Source organism: Ruditapes philippinarum, unplaced genomic scaffold (assembly GCF_026571515.1).
Source record: "Ruditapes philippinarum isolate M1 unplaced genomic scaffold, ASM2657151v2 ctg8456_1_1_1_1, whole genome shotgun sequence".
NCBI classification, from domain to species: Eukaryota; Metazoa; Mollusca; class Bivalvia; order Venerida; family Veneridae; genus Ruditapes; species Ruditapes philippinarum.
In genome coordinates this window covers 65440-89313 of record NW_026862384.1, presented here as the reverse complement: position 1 = coordinate 89313, position 23874 = coordinate 65440, and the positions used below count along the sequence as shown (strand labels likewise).

Below are 23874 nucleotides of genomic sequence, written 5' to 3'. Positions count from 1 at the left end.
TAACAGAAAACAGATTTTGAATTTATTGAATATACATGTAAAGGAAGACTTAGACCAGATTATTGGAGCTTAAAATATGATAAACAATATCAACAAGAAAGGTCGACGTTCAATGAACGCAACCCAAACACGACCCAGCTACACATAATCACCGGCAAGGAGTCCAACAGGACCCAAATTAAAACAGGGCAGGGCATTAGGCAAACAAAAAGTAAAACCATCAAGTTAATGCTTAAGTAAGAAGAAAATACTAGAGTAAGTAAAACATCAGACTGAAATTTATACTTGAGATGTTGTAATTTTAATATTTCATTGCTTACTGATGTATGGCCTAAAGCCCACAGTTTTCTGTGGAGCAACAAATCTTCTTTGACTAGCTTGTCCTCGAAACTGATTTTTATACAATATACAGATGGATGATATTGAAATATCTATGTTGGTAGAGACATTTTACCTTTGGACCAAAGCCTAAGTTATTAAATTCAATTCAAAGTTACTGGCTGAAGTGTTTCATTGACTTGTTAAGTCAATCATAGCATCCATAATCCAATGTCTATAATTGGCCTTCATTGAACGCCGCCTTTCCTTGTTGATCTTGTTTATCATATTTTGAAGATGGATTTTTTATGCTCCCCTGAAGATGAGCATATAGTCGCCGCTTTGTCAGTCTGTCCGACCGCTTTGTCTTGTCCGGAACAATGATGTGAAAGACTGAAATCTCAAGAGACGTTTTACTTAAAGGGAGAAAACTAGGATAACCAATAAATATTAGAGAATATGACATGATTATCTCCCTTCTAATGTAGCATTAATGGAATACATGATTTCGTATAATAATAATTATAACTCCGGCAATGGGAAGCGTCAAACAAATATATACAAACAAACAGCTCATTTAACATACATTGAAAATAACTGTCAAGTAAAGTTGCAAAAAATGTAACTAACAGAACAAAAAATATACAATGTATTAACAAGGTGAATATCACCACGTAATCTTTTGCAATAAATAAATTAATTTAGATGCACTATGAACTGATGAAATAAAAAACACCTGTTCTTGCTTTTGATGAAATAGATGTGCCTTTTCTCACAGTTTGAGACTAATTCACAAGCTTATATAAGTCATGCGGAAACAGTGTAAAATAATGATAATGTTCCTCTCACTTCCTTATACCGTACGTCTTGAACCTGAATAGGACGTTCAAATTATGTCTAACTCTTATCTTTAGTCTTAAGACCTAACTTTTTAAACCCTGGCTCGTCTTTTTGGTCTAACTATCGTTACATGTTGGAATGAACGAACCAATTTGTGCCGTTTTAATTTTTTTCGTTAGAGTCGGTGAGTAGTGCTACATATTTAAATGAATAGTTAATACAATTGTTAACTGTTTAAAATCCCGACAATTAGATTCCCAGTTGTATCGTTGACTGTTTTATAATCGAAGCAATTTTTTTCTTCAAGTCTAAGCATATGATTCAGCAAGTTCAGACTTAGTTTGAAAAGGCCCCTAGATTCGTGTTTGTCCAGATTAAAACATTGAATTGATCTTTTAAGCTGTATGGTGTGGTTAGGGGTTATATTAATCGCCACACGCTTGGATGAATGTAATTTTTAGAAAAAAATATTGCATTAGTGTAATAATAATATTGCAAAGTGACGCCAATTGCGTTTTACAAAAATAACGTTTATGAGCTTTTATGTTAGGATCGTCAATGATTCTATTTAGTATGAATTGTTCTTATTTCGGATATGTGAATGATAGAATTATTATAATTTATATTCGTGTAGGCTCAAAACAAAAATATTTGACTCGTTCAATTTAACAATATTATGCACACCAGAGCCTAGCGTTATATAATTTTATTAAAGTCGTTCAATAAATTTCGTATTGAACCTATAAATTCAGTACTTGTATCTCATCTAATGTCCTCAGTGAATGAAATATTTTAGTTAGTGAGACTGTGTTTCCTTGTGGTCTTTCTTCAGTGTTTGGTGACCCTTGCAATACATTCGCATTGCTAGACGACAGTCGACGAAGTGTTGACTACGTTATAGCAGACCCTGTGAATGATGTGCCACTATGTGACCGGTCAATAAATCAAACATGGTACAAATTTGGAAATCAAGGTGAAATTTTATCTTGTCGATATCGGGTTTACATACAATATACTTAACTATTCGTCATAAATTAATCTATACAACTTTTTAACCACCAGGAATCAATCAAAATATAAATAGTATTTACTCAGTGAAAAAAACAGATTATTCAGGTCTTCCGAAACATTTTTAAAATTAAAAAAAAAAAAACAAACAAAAACAAATGTACAGTTCCCAAACTGATGAATATTAACTGAGAACAGAATGTAAAAGTGTCGTTCTATAATTGATTGTTGGATGTAATTGCAATCTTATATGACATTATTTGCAGTCTTATATTACATTTATTTATGATTTTAAGTAGTAAATAATTTGTTTTTTATGCAAAGTGTTATAAAATCAAGAACATACCAAAATAATGTTATTTTGATAGTATAAAACTATTAACAGATACTTCCTACTTATTAAGCATTTAATGAGCATGATAATGTATTCATTGAAGGTAAATCCATGCCCACCAGTTGTGTACGCACGAACCACTGTGGTACGCACATACCTCTATGGATGGCAGGAACAAATCCGTCCCAGGCGGATGGAATAGTCGTTAGAAGGGTAACTTTGTTTAATCATGTTTTATTCTGTTTTGGTTGATTTGTTTTTATTGATTCTTTTATATAAATAATGTTATTCTTAAAGAAATTAAGGTGACAATCTGCTCATATTTTCATTTGCAAGTTGAGCTGAACTTACCATATATTTCAAAATATTGACTGTTGAAATGGTGATTAACCAACAGTTCATATTGGTAAAATTTAGATCTGCCTAAAATATAAAAAGACTGCCCAACTCTTGTTATGAACTGAACGTTACAGGTAAATTCTAATTGATATTTTACGAAGAAAATCATTTAGATCCACGCGTTGTTTATTGTTCATGTGATATTAAAAGGAATTATAGCAAAATGAAAACATATTTTGACTTTCACCTGTTCACTCATTTATACCCTTGGATGGGCATAATGTAACTAATCAAGTGAACAAAAACTCAAACATCAGATTGTGTGCAAGATCTATCACCCTATACAGGTATTTATTATTTAACGAAATCTTAATATCAAAGATCATCATCAGCTTAAGCTTAATTATGAGATGCGTCTGATGATATTTTGAGAAATATTACAAACAATTATTGTGTATGTTCACAAAATATATGAAAAAAATGAAATATTTCCAAGTATTGAGAGCATGGCATAAATGAGAAAAACATAGCTACAACAAATTGTGCAAACATTTGAAACAATTTCATGTATATCTTCCCTCTAATAATTGTTTAAATTGACTTAAACTGAAACTTGGCACTTTGTTTGACTTGATAATGGTTAAATGAACATAACTATCAGACGTACATTTAATGTTGTCAAAAGAGAATGAAATTTAATTCATTTAAAAAATAAATTCGGAATTTAAGAAATACCGTAAGAATATTACTAGACCCTGGAAATTCCATGTACATTTTGATATAAGAGTACTTCATGTATGTTTTGTTATATATAAACAGCAATTAAAACTCCATGTGTTAAATGATTTTTGTTCTGATAATTATTTGCATTTCGTCACGTTATGAGTGCAAAATTGTGAAACAGTTGCTTAATGTTTAGGTTTGTGGAACAAAGTATGATAACAGTGACTGTTGTAGTTTTAGTGGTACAATTAGAGTCAAGAATTGCGGGTCATTTTTGGTGTACGAGTTGAAACCAGCCACTGGATGCTCCACCGCTTACTGTGCAGGTACAAACAACATAAACCAGTCATCTTATGTATGAAAGTCTTTAAATTTAGCAAATCGATGTATAATTTGTAACCTAAACTAAAAAATGATAACATAAACACATAAGGTTTCCCCCTTTTTTAATTAAGAATTTATCTGTGTCTTGAACTGTTTCAGTAACTATGTCATGTATGCCAGCAAACAATATTTCTAATGTAATAAACTTTTTAAGAGGGTATATTTTAAACAATCTACTCATTCGAGTAAAAGTATTTCATTTAATGAAGTTTTCGTACGTGTACACCTTTTCTCATTACTACAACATGTACTAAGTAAATAATGGACATATAATAAGAAATACATCTGAATTCTCAGTGCGTCTTGGTATGTTTAAGCAAGGTGGTAGGTCTGGGTGTTCAATTTCAAACGGCTGCTTGGCAAATCGCTTTATAAGCATTATCACTGCTCAAATGTTAGGGTTGGGCGAAGAAGGGGGATTAAACATTGCTAGGTCTGGGTTTTCAATTTCAAACAGCAACGTGGCAAACCGCTTTACAAGTATTATCACTGCGCAAATGTTAGGGTTGGGCGAAGAAGGGGATTAAACATTGCTAATTTAAAGGATATTACAATTTATAGAAGAAAACACAAACTGTTGTAACAGTTCTTCATCTACCACATTTGGTGTATTACAAGTTAGATTCAATTAGATATTACACAACTTATTTCAGGAATGGTAAGTGATCATCTCTTTTACATGCTGTAATTAACGTTCAAGGGGGTGGGCGGCGGAGAGCGGAAGTTTGTTGATGTAAATTAGAATTAATATTTAAATACGAATTTCTGGTTAGCCGGGACAGAGAGTTGTCACATTAGTTTGCTGTTATGAACAGGTTTAGTTAAACCAAACCTTTCAAAAGTCTCAAATCTTTCTTTTTTACGCCTACTTTTTTGACTTCCGTTGAGATGATATCTATGTACCATTTTCCCCTAAATGTTTAATGCTATCGAATATGACCATCCTCGGTTACCTATGAATGCCAATTACTTAATTATACACTTCATCCGTTAGATGACTGAGTGCAGGCGAATCAGTGTTGTCCGACGATGTACAGTCTGTCAAATTATCATCAACAATTTTGTGTAATTTTTTATCAGGTACAGGAAAGTCATGTCCTCCTGGCCAATGGTCTCCTACTGGTCATCAACCCGGGTGTAGAGGTAGTTTAGTTTTTCTTTTCTTTTTTGTTTTAATATAACAATATAATTTACTTTATATATAATCACATGCTAAATTCGATCAAATTGAATTTAAAGCATGATTCTTTAGACCTTGAAGCAAAGATAGTGTAACATGACCTCAGACCTTGTATCTTAATTGTTTGTAACTTTAATGTGCATTAAATTATAATTTTAAAAAGTAAAAATGCAAAATTGAGAATCTATAATAATGAATTGACGATATTTGTGAATTGCGTTTTTGTTATGTTAAAATTCTAAACTTACATTTTGAAACTAATAGTCAATATGCTTACAGAGTGTAAACAAAAATAAAGGTTAGAAAGGTAATATTTGAAAGTACTGGTGCTTAAAAATAGATTCAAGACATTGAAACACTAAGCCTTGCTATATATTTACATATGGATTATAAACGAAGTCATTTTGTTCGTTTAATGAAATCTTAAACAAGGTCAAATATTTAAAATTTGAAAAAGTTCTTATCTTATCCGAATTTTCTCTAGTTTTTATATAATATATACCAGTTTATGCCTTGCCGTTAAATATTATACTAGGCGATACATGTCACAAGTGAAGGTTAAATTGCACCTATGCTACGAAACGGTAGCGATGCAACATTTTGCAGAAAGAAGAAGCGATACCATTGGAGACTATTTCGCGATATTTAGCGGCGTTGTCGGCATGCATTAGTGCCATTATGTCATGTGTCTCACAACTCAACGCTATTAATTGACCAAGATCGTGTGGTGTTTGTAAATGTTATCATTGCCTATTATCAGATATACATTTTGTTTCAAATGACCGGCTGGTGAGCAGAAGATTTTACAACTTGTCCGAATGTTTTTATCAAAAATAGTTTAAATAACATTCGTACATATTTAAACTTCCAGGAATTTCTAATTCGCCACCAATATCTTATTACCTCTTATAAAAAGTAAAAATAAAAAATATCCAAATATGCGTCTAATTTCACTTTGTTGCATTTTATTCAATGGAACATGTAAAACCAGAATGCTTAAACATGGTCGCCCTTAACAACAGACTATATTAAATTGTATTTTACTTCAATACTGTGTATTTCAAGTTGATACGGAAGTTACAGCAAAGCACATTGTCCTTAATTGTGGGAGTATTTTGTATCTTTCAACTTATTTTAGAAGATACCGTAAGGGGATGGGTGGCCACATCATATAATAAGGAATAACACCACTAAGATCTCTGCGCTTTGGTAGAAGCTTGTGGGCAGGAACTTAACGGGTCCGAGTCTGATATTTCGCGAAAATTACCCCCAGGTTTTACTACACCCAAATAACCATGCATTTAATTTAGATTAATTGATTACATAGCTTGCAAAATATCATACTTTACATAGTAGCCAAATAGAAATCTGTAAATGTAGTTAAAGTTTTGGTCCAGAATTTTAAACTATACACGTTCAACTGAATGAAAAGAGAAATATTTCAGTATTCTTTTTCATTTAAGCTATGAGTCCTTCGATGTCACAATCGCCAACACTTTCCAATCCTATTGTCACATCTTCAACGTTCAAGTTCAACTGTCATATCAATTATGATCCCTCAAAATCTGATGTTGGATTTCAAGTCAAATGGATGTTTGATAACCAAACGGACCCTGCCACGCCTGTTACGACAGTACGCGGTTCAGATCGAGATGCCGAGCTAGATCAAAAGTATTTACAGAACCATCTCGGAAAAACGGTTTACAATATATTTATAATACAATTGAATCACGTTATTTCTTTGTAATGTTCAAAATTTCCTTTTTCGTTTTTGCATTAATGATTTTTTTAACTTAATCGGTACGAAAAGTTTAATTTTAATCGAAGCTAAGGTAAAAATATATTTGACTTTGAATTTTTACAAAACATAAGCAGTTGCATTTAACAGAAAAAACATTTGAGATGTGCGCAGAATATAGAAATATATCAATTAACAGAAATCACCAATCTTTGGTCATTTCCCTGAAAAAAGACCACCATTATGGCATTCCTTGGTCATCTATGAGTTAGCCTTTTATAATATCACTTATACTCTTAACTTTCTAAGTAAGCCCTAAACAAAATCACCAATATTTGGTAATCTCTGAGCAAGTTTTTAAAAAGTTCAGCAATCCTGGACTATCTCTAAGTAAGTAAGTCTTTACCTACATAAACAATCCCTGATAATCATTACGTAAATAAGCCTTTAACAAGATCACCAATATTTTATGATTTCTAAGAAGTAAGCCTTATAAAATCAAGACTTTTACAAGATCACCAGTTATTTAAAATCTCTAAGTAACGCTTTATCAAGTTCAACAATCCTTGATAATCTCCATGTATACTTTTATCAAGATCATCACTCAATGATAATCCCGAACTAAGCCTTTCTTTAACAGAACCGCCAGTACATAAAGTGAACCTTTAACAATATTACAAATCCTTAGTTAATTACAATATCACATTCTTGTAATGTCTGAAAGATAGTCGTTACCATGATCACCATTCTTTGATAGTTATTAGTCCTTTATCAATATCCCAAATTACCGATTATCTATAATAGTGGCCGTTATCACGATCACTAATCTTTGAAATCTTTAAGTAAGTAATCCTGTGAACAAAATCACCAATCATTAGTTTTATTTTTACAAACATGTATCCATTGCTAAAAATGTTGATTAAGCGTTGTTGATAATTTATAATTTTCAGACAAAATTGAATTGTTTACCTGTATCATTTTAATATTTTATTAACTTAAAAGATGTCTTGATAACTATAAGCGATTTATAATTTGTTCCATACCTGTTATGTCTAATCTAGACAGACTATGAATTTATCTTACCATTTTAAGCATATATATAGTTCTACAATTCAAAAAATCTTCTGCAAATCAAGATAATGTGTGTCCAACGTTTTCAAATTATTCTTAAAGAGACGTAAGGTAAAACTTTTTTCTGAGAAATTATTATTAATAAAATCTTTAAGAACTTTGTTTCATAGCTTAGCTGTGTCGTCAAACCCTTCTATCTGAACAGTCCGTTCACAATGGGACCATCTCAGACGAGCAACGGATATTGGTGTGGAATAAAAGTAAGTTGGTAATAAGATACTTTCGAAAAGTATAGGAGAAAAATGAATATAAAATTGAAACAGAGATTTTTCACGTAAACATGCTTAATGCACAGTGCTTTGAAAAGGAAACAGTTTTTTCCGAATTTTATAGGAAATTCTAATTAAAATTTAAAATAAATTCAGCCTAGAAAGACCGCACATATTGGTTGCTCTTATCTGGTGGCTAAGGCTTACGACATTCAGTTATTGGTTGGCATATAAACTTTCCTATTCTTAGAATATTCATTCCAATTGTTCTAAACATTGTACACAGTAAATTATATTATACTACTAGTTTTTCTTCGTAAATGAAAACTTAAGTTCTAAATAATATTACTTCTTTGATATTTACGAGCTTAATTGTAAGAAATTCTGGTATATTTATGTTTTTTGTCATGACATTTTAGTATTCGAATGCTAGTTTGACAGTTGGTGAAAATGAGCCAGCGAAGAAGATCAAAATAATATCAACTATACCAATTGTATGTCCGCCTGCAGCACAGCTGTTTTGCAAGCTCGACATCTACTTAGAAAATAAAGACGGTTCGTTCGTATTTTGTATTTGTAAAAAGTACTAAATTAACTTTAATTATTTTATGCTTTTGAGTTGATTTCTGATTTATCCTTGAACATTATATTTGATAATTTCACAGTGAAAATTATCATCATATAATTTCACATTTTTCAAAGAAAAGACTACCTTTGAAAGATTTTCCCCATGCGGTACCTCACTTTTATTTATGCCTACAATTTCGACCAATCTAGGGCTGTTTAGAGCAAAGCAAAGCTGAAATTGATAATAACATAAATTTCAAAAGAAATCATAAAGATAAAATTTACTTCAATTCATTCAATTTACCGATCACCAAATTTGTCTCTACTGATCGATTCGTATCTACGGTTTGATTCCTTCCTACAATCTGATAGGTACATTTCCTTCTTCATTCAAAACTGCTCTTGATGACATTTGGGCATATTCAAATATCCTACGAGCAATAAAAGTTGAAACTGTGCAAAAGCTGTAACAATAATCTGCCCTAAGATTAAGTAAATAACCCAGCATTCGTAAGACAGCCTTTCAAAGGATACCATATTTTCAATCTTGAATGTACTGTATATGCATATGTCAACAATTAATTATTGTCTGTAGCAATCCACTAGTAAGTATTATTTCTTATGATAGATGAACAATTATTAAATCAAAATCATATCCCTTCGAATCAAGCACATTTTGTTCTTTCCTCGCATATAATTAACAACTTTTGGTATCCTGCCGCTTTATAAGTGTATATTAAATTTTTAAGTTAGGCAAGGTGTAACATTTTTATCATTTTCAAATGTTAATCTTTATGATAAAAGTAAGCAATCATTAATATATTTGTTTTAAAAATAATGATATCATCGCCTTTAAACGTTATTTAAGAACTTATTTTTCAGCTCAAATTTTCTTGTACTTGTTAGAAATTCCTCATAAATTGAGGCTACCAGTGGGGAAAGCAGATTTTAATATTTAAGTTAATATTGAGAGAAAAAACCATTTAAACTTGTTATTAAGCTGAAATTAAAGTTACATTATGCTCATATTTTCATAGTCAAGTTGAGCTGAATTGACTTTATATTTCTCAAGATTGACGGTTAAAATGGTGCCTGACCAACCGTTGATATTGGAAAATGTTCAGGATAAAATTATAAATCTGCCTTAAATATAAAAAGACTGCCCCACTTTTGTTATAAACTGAGCGTTATAGGTAAATTCTAATGAATATTTACAGAAATTTTGTTTGGATCTGTGCATTATTTATTGTTTATGGGGAGTAAATTATTGAATTAAAATGTATTATGGAAAAATGAGAACTTATTTTGATATTCACCTATTCACTCACTATATACCCTTGGATGGGCATAATGTCACTTTAAAAGAAAATGTGTTTGTTTGTTTGTTGTGTAAGATGTAATTTTATTTCATCTCGTGAAATTGTAAAAACAGTATTCTAACGAGTGAGAATACTGTTTTTAAAGCTCACTCGATTAAGTAAAATTTCATCTAATACACAAATAAACAAGTATCCTCTATATGTTTCATAATGGATGAATCTAGAAAACAGGATGTCTTAATTTTAGAACATTTTGTAAAAAAGATTTGCATATTTATTAAATTTCTTCTAATGAAAGAAAATTGACTGCCTAAAAAAAGAACTATTTGTAAAAACTGATGCATATAAAAATGCTTCAAGATTTCGAGAGTTGTTTTACATGTTTAATTCAGTTAGTAATCATTGTCCTTGTATGAATCACTTACAGATTGAATAGGCTTTATTCCTTATAGTTAATTATTATCACCAGGTGACGCACGTTTCACACAATGCACGCAAACACTAAAGCCTTCGGACTGGAATTCAAGGACACACGAAGCTGTCACAGAGTTTGAAGTTTTGGCTGAACGGGATTCAAAAAACGATAGAGACAAAACATTAGCAGTTCACTTTGCAACTATTCAGTCTTTAGATGCACCAGAAGTTTTTAAAAATTACACTCTGCCTTACCTTCCCGTAAGTAACATTGTTTGAAATAGATTAATTGGTTTTGAATAAAACAAATAAGCACAACTTGATTATAAGTTTAATAACAGATTGTCATATGATTAAGGTCGTTGACTTTGAATCAGTTCTCCATTATCGCTATGGTTCGGATCCCACCAGTGCTATTGAATACTTTCATGTTAAGAAGTTATCCAGCTAGCTTATAGAACGGTGTTTCTATTAAGTCTTCCTCCACTAGTAATGTTTAATAGTCGCCTTATGTTCATGCGAAGTTAATCTAAAAATAAAGGAACATCTTCAATATTCGAGTCTTCCGTTATAAAGTAAAGAAGATTATTCTTATCTGAAAAGGCGAGAATCTCGAGAGAGAGATAAAGAGAAATTTGCTTTTTATATTATTATCGAGTCTGTTCTTAGAAGAATTGGGCATTATTCTAACATTTTTGTCCGAATTTTGATGAATAATACTAAAACTATAATATATACATAAAGGCTCATAATGTACTGTTTCAATTTGTAATCAAGCTCATGATCAAAAGAAAAAGAAAGAATTTCTAAAATAAAATAGTCAATTGCTTTTGTCGCCTTTGTTAAAATGCATTGCCCATAATTTTTAATTAAACGTTGTCTTGTTATGTATGAGTTAAGAAAACACTTTAAAAGTTCAATAGATTTATCAATTCTAAACTGCTTGTTCCATTGTATATATTTTTCTGACCAACTATGATAAAACTAATCTTAATTGAATTAAATGTTGTAGGTTCACACTATTGACAAAGACACAGCCACTTGCCTATGCACAAATGACCCTTGGTGTACTACATTTGATGCCCCACACCGACGGACTGGCGTTCGGTTTTTATTTTAAACATATATTAATGTTCCTTTGTTAAAATCAACGCATGGTTAGGGTGCTTAATGCTAAAATAACCAATTAAGTAGCGAAAAGTTGAAACCACAAAGAACACCCAAATTGACAAAGTTAAATAACAGTACGCTCAGCGCGGCTTTTGCAAAACCCGCGTGACCCCGCGGATGAGGTTTACCGCGGCGAAAATTTGCACAGATATTGTCCGCGTGACCCCGCGGACAGAAAAGTTTCACCACCGCGGACATAAATCGGCGGCTGAAACCGTTTCCCCCGCGGAATGCAGTGGTAAATTGCGGAGGAACGCGGCGGTCAAACACCGGTAAACGCGGTGGAAACCTTAAATTTCAAAAATTAATTATTGTATTTAAACATCAGTATACGTACGTACTGTAACATGTACTGTACATATAACTGTATATAAAATTTGTTTGTTTGTTTTCTTTTTTGTTGTAATAAAAGTACATGTACAAATGCAGTGTATTTCTTGTTCTTCTTCTTGTTATTGTGTTGGGTAGTGTATAATATGTATTCGACATCAAGATAAATCATTGTCGTCGCAACTTCATGGTAGTGAGAAACTTGAAGTCAAATAATGAAAAATTCGGCATATGACATTTATGAAAAAGATACTGCAACAATTTATATGCCAGCTTTTGTTTCTTATTTAAAAACTTTGAAAACGTAACCCTCAACAATTTATTCAGGCAATATTCCAGGACGTCTCTTTCAATTGTCAGATGCGTTTTACTGTTTTTGTTTATTTGCATGTTGATCATAAAGTCTTATATTTTATTTGGAACATTAAAAGAAAGCGTTTATTTCACATATACATTAAATGATATTCTTGACTTATCTAATTACAGGTGTGAGCGTAATGTATATGTTTTGAAGTTTGTATCAACTGTTGAAGTTTATTTTCATTTTTGTTTTAGTAGTTTGTTTGTTTGTTCTTTTTTATTTTTTTTATAGATTTTTTTGCAGAATTTTGTTAAACTTGACGTTATACTTTTTGTTATTTTATTATGAACAGTATGCATGTACATACATGTATATAAGGCAAACAAGCACATGGCAGTTATTTTCTAAGAACTTCCATCGACCGATTTTCAAGTTAAAAATATTTCATTTTATTTTTATCTTAAGATATTATTGTTCATAGGAATAATAGTATTTGTAGACAACATGTAGTTTTAAGTACATACAATTGAATATTAAAAACAACAACAAAAACAGGTACAGCTGTAATTATTTTTATTTCAAATTCCGTTCAAATAATTTAACGTATAATAACATTTAAGGAGACGATGTGGTCAATTTTCAAGTCATTGTGTAAAAAAGATGACGTTAAAAAATAATAAAACGTCTATTATTTTTGGAGGTTAATTTATACTGACCAACTGACCATGGCGTTCCCCCGCGGGAAACGGGTGACTGATTTTATCGATGAATGCAGAACGGTCGTCAGAATTTTGTCCGCGGTGGAAACAACTGAACACCGGGGATCGCGGGGAAATTCATCGCGGACGAACCCCCGCGTTTGTCCGCGATAAAAAAAATCGTCCGCGGTGGTATCGCGGAAAAAAGCAAAGCCCGCGGTGAGCGTTACATGTACAAGAAACGGTACGATTGTGCCTGTGTCTGAACTGAAGTGGAAATTGCAAATAACTTCCAGAATTCTGTAACGTAAAATTTAACATGACCACTTTTTTAATCGATTCAAAATGCACAGAAATTGTTTCACTATACAAATTTAGGTTAATTAATTTTAATTAATATTAAGTACATCATTTTAATTGATGAATATAATAGAAACACTTGTTCAGTGTTTAAAAGTTAACTTGCTACCATTTATTGTAGGCACTACACTGTTCAAGAGATTGGAGAATTTACCATGTATGAAAGTACCGCTAAAAACCGTCTCTTCAAGGTCAGTGACGATGAGTCCAATTTCAAATCAATTGCATGGAACAGTCAATCTGATAATAATAAATTCATTTTATATATCAATTTATAAACAAACTGACAGATGTAATAATTTTAGACGTCGTTGATAATACTTTGACAAATAAGTTGTCTTTTTTACAGAGTTTGATACAATTTATAAAAATATATAGCATATTAAGTAAAATAATAGGTATTCTATTCAAGGTGTATTGGCTGGTAGGCGTAAAAAACAATAATCTTAGCTGCAATCAATCTTGAAGAGCTTAAAGTAAACGATTACAAAGAATAAGAAAAGCAATATAATGCAATGAAGAAGTTAAAGACAAAACATTCCACCTGCTATTCAGTTCATATAACAAAGTTGTACATATCTGGTGTAGTGCCATAAGAGCAATGACTACAATAATACAAATATTGTATGTTATCTTGTATGTTATCAGACAGAAGTCCGAACTGGTACATGTGGTTTGGACACAGGATCATGTATTTGTGCTGTTGCAGCTCAGGAAGGAAACGACGTCATCGTTATAGATATGTGCCACACACATTACGGACACGTTTATCCTCAAGTCACTATTCCGAATAGCAAAAATCAGGGAATGGTGGTTAACAGGGATACATCTGGGGATAATTATTTGGTGAAGTCAATTATACCATTTTTTCTTCTCAGACTAATGTGTTAAATATATTTCCGTTAAATTAATGCTCAATTTTCTTCAGACACATGAACTATACAAGGGCTTGCCAGGAAATGGATGTGTTTTAATAATGAATAAGTAGAGTTTTAGTAAAAACAATTGAACAACTGAATGTCAAATGTAGTTTAAATTCAGGGGCATCCCTTGCCGAATGATTAAGGTCATTGACATCAAAATTTATGTCTCTTACCGTTCTAGGTTTGGACCGCGACAGGCATCTTTGGATTATTTCAAATGAAAAGCTATCAAACTAGCTTACGTAACGCCGATGGTTCTACTTAAAAGTCCGTTTATGTTTGATATAATCCACAGCGAGGCACCTAAGATCTTCCATCAATAAAGCTAGAAAGTCGCCATATGACCTATACCGTGTTGTTGCAACGTAAGAACCTACAAAAAGGAATATATAAAAGTCAACATTTAAGCAGGTCTTTAAACATTACATCAATCACCTGGCTATATAAGATAAACACTTTTTATATCAAAATACGAAATTCTGCAAATCAAAAAATTGAAAATTTCATACTTGTTTGTGGAATATTATTGGAACGAATCAAAATAAAATATGCTGGTTAAGATTCGTGTATATTTCTTATTTGTCTCGGTGATTTAGGTTGATTTTCCATCGGGAGCTCAAGTTCATGTTGAAGTTTACAATCGTCAGTCACTAACTGTGACGGTGATTGCACCAGAAAGTGATTTTGGTGCAACAGCTGGGTTGTGTGGTACTTTTGACAACAACTTAAATAACGATCTGCAGCATAAATCAGGTCATATAGAAACCTTTAATCATATGCCGCATGCTTTTATTGAGTCATGGAGGTTAGTTATGATAAATAACATACATTTATTTGCACAGGCTGTATTTAGCTTGTGTACGCTTTATGCTTTTACCTAAACAATTACTGTTAAATTATTTCATAAAGCAAGCAATAATTTCATTAGTACAAAAGAAGGAAAAGATATATAATTGTTATTAAATTTGCGTCCTATACATAGTACTCTTAATTATGGACTAGAATGGTATGAAAAAGGTATTATATATTTACATAAAAAAGACTTTTACTCATTTGTGTATTAAAGAAATATATAATTTAGGAAATAATGGATTTCAAAAATACTACCAACTCATTACAAGCATAAATGTTTACAGCTACTATTCATACCAAAATGAGAATTTTTTAGTATAAATGTAGACGTGAAAAATTCAATCAAATAAATATCTATTCAAAATGAAATTATTGACAACAAAATTGTGTGATTTCTATCAAATGCAGTCTAGAAGTCTGGAACATCTATTCTGGGAATGTCATTACGTTCAAATAATGTGAAATAGATTAGGAAAATTTTTAACACTTAACACTTAAACGGATCAGCTTTATAGGATTTTGGTACGTCCGGGGCCAATAAGATAAGGTTTTTTTTTTTTTTTTTTAAATGAGCTGTTGTTTCTCTTATGGGTATGAGGTTGATAGACATTTAATTTTAGTATTAAAATGTTATTATTTTATCAATATTAGTTTATCAGATATAATTTTGTCTGTATATAAGGATTCCCCTGCAGGCATGAGTCAAGAGTATTTCGCAAAGGCAAAAGTTGATAAACAGAGAAGCCAATTTTATGGATCATTAAATAGGATGTTTGTTTATAAATAATAGTTTAGTCTGCTTGTAAATTTGGGTCATGATGTTAAATGTGTTTCATGGAAATGATTTTAAAAAAATGGACATACGATTACAATACATAGTTACTGAAGACTTATTCAACGTATTCAACTGGAAAACCCAATTTGTTATTGAAGCATCACTCTTGAACAACTCTCACTCGTCCAAATTTTATTCAAAGAATATGCGTTAACAAAGTTATTGTTAGTTATTTGTTGCAGATTATTTACTTTAAATGATGATTTGTATGCTGCTTAGAAATATCTGTTAAATCGAAGGGTTATTTGAAGCATGATCATACGATTTTCTGAAATATATTAAATCAACTATAGAAAACTAAATGAACCGGCCATTAGAAAAGCAATTTTCAGAGACTGACTGGTGGGGTTAACAACAATTTATTTGTGTGACAGAATTGCAAGCAATATTTATGTCGAATAAACACATCGACTTTGTAGGATTCCGATCGGGTCGTCAATATTTGACAATATATGCAATCTCCCCATCGATCCAAAATATAACAAAGACATTTATTACTGCGACTGCACCAACAACACTAAGCACCAGGTTGACTGTCACTTAACCAAAGGTGCGCAACCAGCTGTAAAGGTATGACTTCCTCTACATATCTCAAGTCTCTCTTATACTGGGCAATTGGAAAACTGAAATAGAATACTTTACATTTTATCGAATTCACAACAGCTAATTTTACGATTATATTTATTGATGCTTTTGTTTTACATGATGTAGAAGGTTGTTTTATTAACCCTTTACCTCATATATACGCGATTTAACGAACTTTCGACACCCTTTGATGCCTCAAATAGTGAAAAATTGTCATATTTAGGCCCCAAACACTTGTTTTCGATTGAGAAACATTGTGTAAAAAGTGATCAATTTTTTTCGGCACCGCCCTCTATCAAAATATTCATCAAGGGTTGCCAGAGTGGGGACGTGTCCTCGTATGCTTGGGGGTTTGAAGGGAGGCTTCCGACCCCTAAACACCATGAACATTTTAGACTTGTAAGAGGCTAAAAATGGCATCAGGTCGGTCTTAAGGTGAAGTGTTAACAACACTGAATAGCCTTTGACTGTATTTCAATCCATTGAGAAGTTGCAGCACTTTGAACTCAGTTTTAATGGAAAGAATCAATGCAAAATAGTGATTTTTGGCAATTTTGAGATGTCCCCTCGTTGCCATTGTAGCAAACGATGTCAGATTGTGTATGCCGTTACAGATGCTATGGTCCAGTAAACATTTGTGCCAAGATTGATCAGTATTAAAGCATATTTTTTTTAGTTTTATACCAATTTGAACTTGTAACAGGAGGCTTTTTAATGAAAAAAGCCATTTTTCACGAAATGCTAATGGTAATGGGTTAATTGCATCTGTGTATATAGAATGTTTCTTTATACTATTTTATCGACAAAGAAATGCATATGAATGTAATTATTTGAACTTTAATTATATATATTAATTATTATCAATAAATTATATAAAAACAATATAAATACATTAAAATTTAACACTTTAAGGCTCGTTGTCCAACATGTTCAACTACAATGACGTCCACACATTGTAATGCGCAAGGAGGCATAGGAAAACGAGCAGCGAATCCCTTAGCAGATAACTCGCCTGTATATTATACCTTTGATTACGGTCTTGGTAAATTTAAAATCTTTGAATTATTTTATCCGTTGAATTTATGTTATGGACATGCCCTGCTTTGAATTTGGAACAGTCTATTTATAGTATAGGGGAATTCAATATTGGTATACAAAATGTGAGTTACCAACTGTATAGGGCCTTTACTGGTAGCAGAGCCTGATCACTTTCGGTACCTGAATGTTATGGTTAATAAATACTATATCAAATGCTATAAGCTATTGGTAGGTTAAGTTTTTTGTATTTTCTTTTTGTATTTTTAAATCCCACAATCTACAGATGGGCTGTTTTAAAGCAGAGTCAATTCATTAAACAACTAAGCTGGTTAAGGGTAAATGATTTCATATCATATTTTATTATAGACTTTGTGATCTTTTTTTTATTCATATGTTATAAGAGTTTTAAGACAATGTAATAATGAAATTGATAATACCTCCACGTTTATGATATATATTTTATAGAGTTTAGTTTAAATATAAATACATGTGTAATAAATACGAGATATCATAAAAATTGTGCTGATATATTAAACAATAATTCCTTTGCTCGATTGCACTGATAAAAAACAATGTCATGTGACATACATATAACTTCATCTCATTACAAATCACCTCCTTTGGGCTTTGACTGTTTTTTGTTTTTTTTTTTTGTTTTTTTTTTTTTTGTAATGCTTGCACTATTACTTTTATACATGTATGTTAAAAGGTCATCAAGCCAAAGAAAAGTTTTTCCCTACACCTAGCGGTATTTCACGTCAAGATGCAGAGACTGCTTGCAAACTGGCATTCGGCCAAAGTTCTCCAATCCAAAGGTGTAAGACATACGCCGGGGTCAAATCGGATGATTACATTGACATGTGTATAGAAGACTTAAAAGTAACATCTTTTCACCAACTTTTGTTGATTATTTTACTTATTATGTTATATTGATGAGCTTTTGTCAGTATTTTTCGTATTTCATTTTCAATTTTCTACAAAATGCTTTTTTTTTTTGTTTTTGCTTTGGTATGCCACAAAGTAATCTATTATATTATTCGTACTGAATATTCAATTTTCTGCTGCATTTAATTAACAGTAACTTGTCTTACACAGCTTTACCTACAAAACATATTTTAACAGTAAGAATACATAACACAATAAGACACACCAAATTTGTGTTGAAATTTAATTTCCGTTCAAGAAATGACAAATCCTATTTAATTTTCGTGTAATATTTGATTTATTTAGTATTTTGATGACAAATCCTTATTTGATTTCCGTGTAATGTTTGATTTATTTAGTACTCTGATGACAAATCCTTATTTGATTCATGTGTAATATTTGATTTATATAGTACTCCGATGACAAATCCTAATTTGATGTCCGTGTAATATTTGATTTATTTAGTACTCCGATGACAAATCCTTATTTGATGTCTGTGTAATATTTGATTTATTATGTACTCCGAATTTTTTCTGTGTAATATTTGATTTTCTAGTACTCCGATTGATTTACGTGTAATATTTGATTTATTTAGTACTCTGATGACAAATCGTTTATCGGGATGGCTGTGAATGCAGCAGTGACATCATGTCGCTATGAAATACTGAAGAACGTTTCTACTTACGATAATAATGGTCAACCACCTGCCTTCATTACCACTGACATTTGCCCAAAAGATTGCTCTGGACACGGAAAGTGCCAGCGTGGGACATGCATTTGTGATTTTGGTTACTATGGCGGCGACTGTAACATTGATACACGCGTTCCGCCACAATTATACTTCTATGCTAGGTAATATTATGTTAAATGATATATAATTATATAAAATTAGATGTGGAGAAATTGTCACTGTAGTACAATGGTCCAGTTGTAAACGGTTGTAGGCTTATTTGGACAAGGCTTATCGTGTGCATTACCAATTATATCCGACCATATAATATGACAAAAGCGTTTATTACATATCAAAACTTAATATGTAAAAGAAAAATGAAAATTCTGATGAAAACTTAGAATATATATGTTTAATTAAATTTCACGGTGATTTAATAAAATGGACGATAATAGAAACATGCAGTACGTATTATAAATGTTGGCCAATGTAAATGAGGTGTTATTTTATATCTAAGTGTAATACTATCTTTACAACAAAGTTTAGATTAACAGCCCCTGTCATATCACGTTCGGGTTTCCTCGATTACTGTTCTACACATATGAACATTTTTAATAGAAATAGATAACATTACTTGCACATGTCATACAAAACGAATATCCGATTAAAAGTATTTTAACACTTTAGTTTATGTAATAATATAAAGATACTCCTACCTTATTTCAGCATAAATTTAAGATGAATTTATGTTCTTTTTGCATAATCATTATTTTCGCGCTAAAATTTTAATAAGTATGTGCTGCTTTCAAAGGACATGCTTTTGTTTTATATTATTTCATATGCATTAATATATAGATAAAAGTTCGGCTAATGCAATTTTTACCTTTCTATATTTCCTTCAACAAAATTATTGATTATTTTTTTAAAAATGAATGAAAGCGCTGTTGCTGATGACTCTGTTTTGTGTGACGTCACTATGAACCAGTGTAAAGTGGCATTTGTGGCAGGAAATAACTTGTTCAACAATTCACGTTTATCATGCAAAATTAGAGAATTGGAGGTAATTAAATTTGCAAATTTATTCATAAACCGTTGATAGAAAATGTAAAATGTTAAAATATTATATGTTTAAATGATATTAAGAAGTGTTAATCTTGTCTTTTATTTCATTTTGGCAATCGTATCTCGTTTAGGACACACACACACACACTGTTTAACTTAGGGTTCATACGCCGCTTTACGGTATGGCACAACATGTCAAAATTCAAAATTTCACTATGTTCATGTTCAAATGTTGAATTCTCTTAAAACCGGTGCTATGTGGCATGAACGGTAGATGCACATTCCAGTGCCGTCCATGAACAGGATTATTTAAACAGAGTCTACATCATTTTCAGTTGTGTCGATTTAGGCGATCTTTATGGCTTCTGTTAGATTGATAATATTATTTTTTGTTATTCTTTAAAGATATACTTTGTTTAAATTAGATCTTCATAAATATTGATAATTGTTACACAGTCCCTTTGTAGATATAAAATAAACATGTTTTGACTTCGCACAAAGAAAATAAGTTACGTTTTGAATTCAACACACTGTCGATGGTATAAAGATGTATATACAAAGTCAATAAAAAACTGGCAGTATTTTTTAAAGAAAAAACCAACATTAAATGGTCTGTAATTGTGAACGCTGCCTACCAAACATAGTTTGTTCATTCTTTTATTCAAATTAGATATTTCAATACGAATTTCATAGATTTCAATAAATTTCTGTGATTAAAATATTTTTTCTCAAAGATGAGCATAGTATATCTTTAAAACAAATGTATATCAAAACATATTTAACATTTCCATTTCTTCTATATTATTGTCAATAAATAAATTTTCGATCAGTTTTATAATAAAATTTCCTAGATGTAAATTTTCTCACGCGTATATACAAACTTTCAGAAAGGTACTGCGTCATAATATTTCGTCATATATGTCTATTTACAGTTTGATGGTTCGTCATTTGTATCAACAGGCCAACATTACACAACAGGGGTTGTGTATAACACTAGAGGCAGTGTGGGATGTAAACTACCAGTACAAACCTCAGGTAGGACAAAAATAGTAGAGTTCACTCACGACATCTTTTTATTTATAACCTTTTAAAACAACCCAGAAATAACACAAAATAATAATGATAATGAATCTACACAAAATTGAAGAAACATTATGAAGTATGACTTTTGTGGTTAGTAACAACGAGCCATGCCTGAACAATCTCGCCGATTGTTTCTAAAGGATACACTTGTTTTACAAATTTCATTTGCCATTTTATACGTAGTTCCTTCATTATATATTAAGTTAAGTCAATAGTGAAACTTACTTATATCAATAGGTCAGTCTGTTGTTGGTTACAATATTTCAATTTCTAATGATGGACGACTCTATAGTAACGAGTTGAACGTCATAAAGATTGACTCCACATGCATGGATTGTGACGACATGGGTGCGTCTTGTCAAATTATGGTAATATTTTACAAATATTAATAAAAGTAGATTTAAGAGGATGTTTACGTTTTTGGCAAGATATTTCAAGATAATTGCAACTTACTTTGTAATAATTTTGAGTGGATAATTACTTAAAAACAAAAGAAAGATAATTGAAAATTATCAAACTATCCAATAACTAAAGTTACAATGCTTATTAAATAAAACTATCTTAAATTCAATAAATTCATTGATTACTAAACATCTCTTTAATTTTTGATAAGGTTCTTGATAGTCTGGTGATTACACTTTATTCCACATGTAAACCTGATATTTTTTAATTTTGTTTTCTTAAAACGTCATATTTCAGGATCACACTTGTATGATTAATGGCAAGTGCTATCTGGCAGGGGAATCTGATACTGTTGACCAGAACCACAAATGCGACCCATCTAAAAGCAAAATGACTTGGACAAGTAAGGGCTTTTCAAATAAAAACTACAACTAAGTCGATGATTGACACCTTTTAAATTAGTTCCTTTAAAGTAAAATAGTTACTTTTTCAAAATTTATGTTAAAAGAAACGTTGTGTACCCGTTTTTTATTATTAGATTAATATGATTTTGAACAAAGCATTATATAGAATTATGTTAATTTAGATAATTATAGTGAATGTAATATATTGTCAACATTTTCAGATGCAAACGGCGACTTGCACATTGTACAAAAACCAGATACATTACCAACTGCACCTCTTGGAGGTACTCGACTGAAACGGTTCGACATTTGGACAACGTAAGTAAATACATTTTACACAATTACACAAATAATTAATGTACTCCTTTTAAACAATTAGTCTCGAAAGGTGTTTTTAATCATTATTTGACTTTAGTCTTGATAGCTTAGGTTATACTTTACAGCAGCAGGTGTCAAGTGCCGTGTGGCAGCTGTAAAAATATGCCCCGTAGTTCACTTCAGTGTTGTCATATTTGTATGGTCTTTCGGCATCAATGATGCCAGCACAGCAAGCTAGCTTTAAAAGTCTAATCAGCTAATCGCTAGCTTTATTGTATGACATAGAACTCAGACCGGGTGTAAATGTGGCCATGATGCAACACAAACCAACTGTGCATGTTGTGATGCTGGTGGATGTCAATGCCCGGCTCCAAACCAAAACCAGTGTGCTGTATGTGGTAATATGACAACCTGTGGAACTCGTGAGTTGACTTACAAGTTCATTTAAATACATTCTCACTCACTAACTCAACTTACTTAGGTAAACATACTTACTTAATTACTTACTCCTCCCCTTATTAACGTACCTAGTTTCTTGTCTGCCTATCTACCTACCTACCTATCTACCTAACTACTTACTTGTTAACTTACATACTTGCTTACATACTTATCTGCCTACTGAATTACTTATTGGATAAATTAACTTCATAATTACGTATGAACTTACTGACATTCTTACCTACTTACTTACGTACTTGCACAGCTGATTTATCATTCAATAAATTAGTAATTAAGTAATTCATTTCTCAATAACAAAGTAATGTTTGTAATAATTTGACTATGTTTTGGTGTTTAACGTTTTCCTTTCTTCTGCTATAAAATGGTAATGGTTGGAGTTCTGTTTTGTTTAAATATTATGATCAAGTAATATGTTTACTTTCTAAATATATATCTGTAATTGAAAAATATCGAATACTGATTAACCATAACACTATTGGACCTGGAGGTGATTAACCGTTTCAATGAGTAAAAATGTAGGTAAGTCTGCACGTCCGCTTAAGCTTTTAACTTTTTGCTGGCCAACTTCAAACTTTTGAATTAAAAACAATCAGAGTTAGGGAAATCCCTTTAAAATGTATAAAGTAGATTAATGCAGGATTTAATAATCTATCGTTGTACAGCTCAGCCTGCACCGGAAATGGGTCTGGATGGTTACACAATAGCTCTAGCAGACTGCACTTGTCTATTTGATAACACACGATACAACTGTGCGTGTTGTATGAATCGTCAAAGCTGTCAATGTGGATTGGAGCACAGAAACCAGTGTGTCGATTGCAAGCACATGGATCAATGCGGAAAGAAACCATGGATCTTTGGACCAGCCATGCCATTACATGATTAGACGCTTCTAGATATTTTCTTTCTATTTCAACTTCAGTATTGTTGCCTTTTTAATTATTAAATATAATATTGAA

At 31.5% G+C, this 23874-nt stretch overlaps 1 protein-coding gene across 1 annotated transcript; it reads left to right on the top strand.

Annotated features, from left to right (window-relative positions):
- Window positions 1-1189: 1189 nt before the first annotated feature.
- LOC132718948 (von Willebrand factor D and EGF domain-containing protein-like) lies at window positions 1190-23874 on the top strand. Its single transcript, XM_060702660.1, has 24 exons — window positions 1190-1342; window positions 1991-2131; window positions 2604-2713; window positions 3759-3888; window positions 5027-5089; window positions 6590-6825; window positions 8106-8195; window positions 8624-8759; window positions 10560-10765; window positions 11517-11611; window positions 13485-13554; window positions 14012-14209; window positions 14883-15091; window positions 16393-16543; window positions 17471-17600; window positions 18306-18475; window positions 19116-19372; window positions 20130-20250; window positions 21185-21287; window positions 21573-21703; window positions 22035-22140; window positions 22363-22459; window positions 22745-22881; window positions 23581-23874. The coding sequence occupies exons 1-24, from the start codon at window positions 1297-1299 to the stop codon at window positions 23799-23801; spliced, it is 3354 nt and encodes a 1117-aa protein (XP_060558643.1). The 5' UTR covers window positions 1190-1296; the 3' UTR covers window positions 23802-23874.

Coding starts and splice junctions, on each gene's coding strand:
- LOC132718948 (XM_060702660.1), top strand. CDS start 1,297: ATGAACGAACCAATTTGTGCCGTTTTAATTTTTTTCGTTAGAGTCG. Junction 14,210..14,882: donor CATCTGGGGATAATTATTTG/GTGAAGTCAATT, acceptor TCGGTGATTTAG/GTTGATTTTCCATCGGGAGC. Junction 18,476..19,115: donor TGTGTATAGAAGACTTAAAA/GTAACATCTTTT, acceptor TGATTTATTTAG/TACTCTGATGACAAATCGTT.